We start from the raw sequence: 3,741 nt of genomic DNA on the forward strand, positions 1-3,741 counted from the left end.
CCGCGACTCCCCTTTGCGGGATTTTAAGTCGTGCCACTCGTTCCCTAGCTTTTGCCTAGGCCACCTCAAAGAGGTTTTCGACCTAGCGGGAGATTTATTTTTCTCTCAAGACGGTTTTGCATTGGACAGATGGCGAGAATTGGTACTCGTGTATGTGAATGAAGATATCTTACAAGCGAAACGGGTGCGAGACCAAACGAACAAAAAGCAAGCACGAGTCGTCACGGATAATACTTCTTGATGGCGTCGGCATTGACAGGAAGGGCATTTTCGGTGCCGTCCATATCGCTCAGAACGACTGCTCCCCCGGAGAAAGTCTCTTTAACGACGAAGGGACCGTCGTATTTGTACGAAAACTTCCCTCGAGAATCGGGTGCGACATGTAAGATCTTTCTCAAGACAAGGTCACCGGGATTGAACTCTCGGTGACGAACCTTGGTGTTGAATGCTCGAGCCATCCTTTGTTGGTAGCACTGTCCGTGGCATAGCGCCTTCAACCTTTTCTCGTCGATGAGGTTTAACTGCTCGTATCGTTGTTTCGCCCACTCCGCTTCTGCGAGTTCAGCCTCGGCAAGGATCCTCATGGAAGGGATCTCCACTTCGATTGGGAGGACTGCCGCCATGCCGTAGACCAAGGAATACGGAGTTGCCCCGGTTGAAGTCCGTATGGATGTTCGATACGCCAAAAGTGCATAGGGAAGCATCTCGTGCCAATCCTTATAGTTCACCGTCATTTTTTCGATGATCTTCTTGATGTTCTTATTTGCCGCCTCCACTGCACCGTTCATTTGGGGACGGCATGGGGTGGAGTTGCGGTGTCGGATTTTGAATTGTGCACAGAGCTCGTCGATGACCTTGTTATTCAGGTTCTTGGCGTTGTTCGTGATAATCGTCGCGGGGACCCCGTACCGGGCGATGACATCGCGTCTGAGAAAACGGGCCACGGTTTTTGCGGTGACCGACGCGAGAGTGATAGCCTCGATCCACTTGGTGAAGTAATCAATTGTGACCAGGATAAACATGTGTCTGTTAGACGCTTTGGGGTTGATCGGGCCAATCACGTCCATCCCCCACATTGAGAAAGGCCACGGGGCTGTCATAGGGCGTAGTTCATTGGGCGGCGCCTTAATCTAATCGGCGTAAACTTGGCATCGGTGGCAATGCTTGACGTTCTTTACACAATCAGTCTCCATGGTGGACCAATAATAGCCTAAGCGCATAATCTTTTTAGCGAGCATGAGGCCATTCATGTGGGGTCCGCAATTCCCTCCATGCACTTCTTCCATAAGACGTCGCGATTCGTGTTCGTCGATGCATCGGAGGAGCGTGGAATCGAAGGAACGGCGGTATAGTATCTCGCCACTCAGGAAGTAGTGCATCGCGAGCCGTCTGAGTGTCTTTCGATCGCGGCGATCGGCGAACGGGGGATATTGGCCCGTTTGTAAGAAGTTCCTGATGTCTTCGTACCATGGCTTCGCTTCGGACGCTTCAATTGCGCTGCAGTAGGCCGGGCCTTTGTCCACTTCGATTTCGAGAGGTTCGATGATGTTCCCCTCTGAGATACTCGCCATAGATGCGAGTGTTGCGAGTGCGTCCGCGAACTGATTCTTCGCGCGTGGAGTGTAGGTGAATGAGATCTTCTCAAAGTTCTTCGCCAATTCCTCAAGGTACTCGTGGTACGGGACTAACTTCGCGTCTTTCGTCTTCCATTGCCCCAGCGTTTGGAAGATTATGAGCATGGAGACACCGAATACCTCTAACTCCTTCACCTCGAAATCGATTGCCGCTTGCAAATCGAGGATGCACGCCTCGTACTCGGCCACGTTATTGGTACAGGAGAAATCTACTTTCGCAGTGACCGGGTAATGGCGCCCGTCCGGGGATATCAAAACTGCCCCAACTCCTGATCCCACAGAATTGATAGCCCTGTCGAAGTACATCTTCCATGTTGGCTCCTCCTTCGCTTCATCTATCTGGAGGATCCCTTCGTCCGGGAAGTCTGTGTTAATCGGCGTGTCGTCGTCGATCGAGAATTCTGCTAGGTGGTCGGCAATTGCCTGCTCCTTGATAGACGTGCGGGGCACGTATTCTATGTCGTATTCCGTCAGCTGACAGCGCCATTTTGCGATGTTCCTCATAGAGGAGGGGCTATCGAGCAAATACCGCAAGGGATCCGCTTTTGACAGCAAGCGGATTGTGTGATAGAGCGTGTATTGTCGAAGCTTTTGCATGACCCATACCAACGTGCAACACATCTTCTCAATTTTCGAATAATTGGACTCCCCCTCCGTGAACTTCTTGCTCAAGTAGTATATTCGTCAGCACCCCATTTTGGCCCACCGGCTTCCTACAGGAGAATCCCCGATCAAAGCCCGGGTTACTATTCATCACCCGGCAATCGAAGGCGAACGTGCGGTCACAGAGTCATGAACGACAGGAGAAGAGCTGGGTCCATTAGAAAAGCAGAAGAGAGCAGTCAGAAGAACTTACAGGCAAAGAACCCCGAAAACAGTGGAGTCGGCACTGTGGCACTATTCATCACCGAATCACTGAAGCACCGAAAGGTGCCCAATATGGGACTCTAAAAATCCCTCTCAGTGCCAAAATGACCAATGACGCATCCAGATGTATTTCGGAGGTGTCCTGCTCAAGCCGGGGCACCCCGGTCCTTCACGGATGCCTTTTCTAACAGGGCTCCCGGGGCCCGCTCCACTTACGAGTAAACGACACCCCAAAACAGGCCTATAGGCACCCAGGGACCATCGGGGTCGTGGAACGAGCCTCAGACGACCTTTCGGAACTCTACGGGGCTTCTCGAATGACGTTTCGGTGGTAGCCAACGCCTCCCGGTGAATCTTCGGGGCACATTCACAGAAAACAGAGATCACAGCGATCCCCGAACACCTCAAGACATTCGGGGAACACTGAGAAAGCCCGGTCACAAGTCCCTAGGTCTTCCCGGGCCAACGGTCTTCGGTCGAGGACGACGAGCCAACGATCTCTCGGGAGGCAAAAGGGCCACCGAAGCGAACATTAAGACGCACAAAGAGCAATCGGGGAACGAGGACGCTCAACTCCACTCCGAATGTCCGAACAGGGCAAAACCGACTCTCGAGACGCCGAGTCGCCCGAACGTCCGTTCACACGACGTAGGGCGATATTGGTCTCATTCAAATCCTCTCTGTTCAAGCATTCCAAATCTATAAATTAATCGGACATCGTAGACCGGACGCGCGTTCAATCAAGTCTCAAGCTTTTTCCGGCTTTTCTCTCTATCAAATGGGACCCACAGCTCAGCCAAGCCAAGCTGTCAAGCCGCGGCTCAACCCCAAGCCATGGCTCAACCCTTCAAGCTATGCTTGGCCGCAATTAGCCGCGGCTCAAACCCATGGCCGGCGGCTCCAAGGGATCTCCTCTTCCCTCCACCACACAATTCAAATTCATCTCACATCTATCACCTCCCATCACCCATCCATCACACCCATCACCCATCCTCTTCCTTTCCCCACACTCAACATGACACAAACCCCTCCCTAATCCTCCCTCCAATTTTGGCAGCCCCTACTTATCCCCTTAAACCGCAATTAGTTCCACTTAACCGAGCCATTAGCCTAGCCTATAAGTTCCCATTCATCATTAACTCTAATCACTTCTTCATTCTCCTTCTCTCTCAAGTCAATCTCTCTCCAAAATCCTCTCAAACTCCAACCCATCCCCACACCCTCGTCCAGCCCGTGCCAA

At 52.2% G+C, this 3,741-nt stretch overlaps 1 protein-coding gene across 1 annotated transcript; it reads right to left on the reverse strand.

Moving 5' to 3' along the window:
* Positions 1 to 221: 221 nt before the first annotated feature.
* On the reverse strand, positions 222 to 2,138 carry LOC116193740. The gene is made up of 2 exons (XM_031522485.1): positions 1,292 to 2,138; positions 222 to 553 (listed from the first exon to the last, which is right to left on the reverse strand). The coding sequence occupies exons 1-2, from the start codon at positions 2,136 to 2,138 to the stop codon at positions 222 to 224; spliced, it is 1,179 nt and encodes a 392-aa protein (XP_031378345.1).
* Positions 2,139 to 3,741: the final 1,603 nt, after the last annotated feature.

Source organism: Punica granatum, chromosome 2 (genome assembly GCF_007655135.1).
Source record: "Punica granatum isolate Tunisia-2019 chromosome 2, ASM765513v2, whole genome shotgun sequence".
Lineage (NCBI taxonomy): Eukaryota > Viridiplantae > Streptophyta > Magnoliopsida > Myrtales > Lythraceae > Punica > Punica granatum.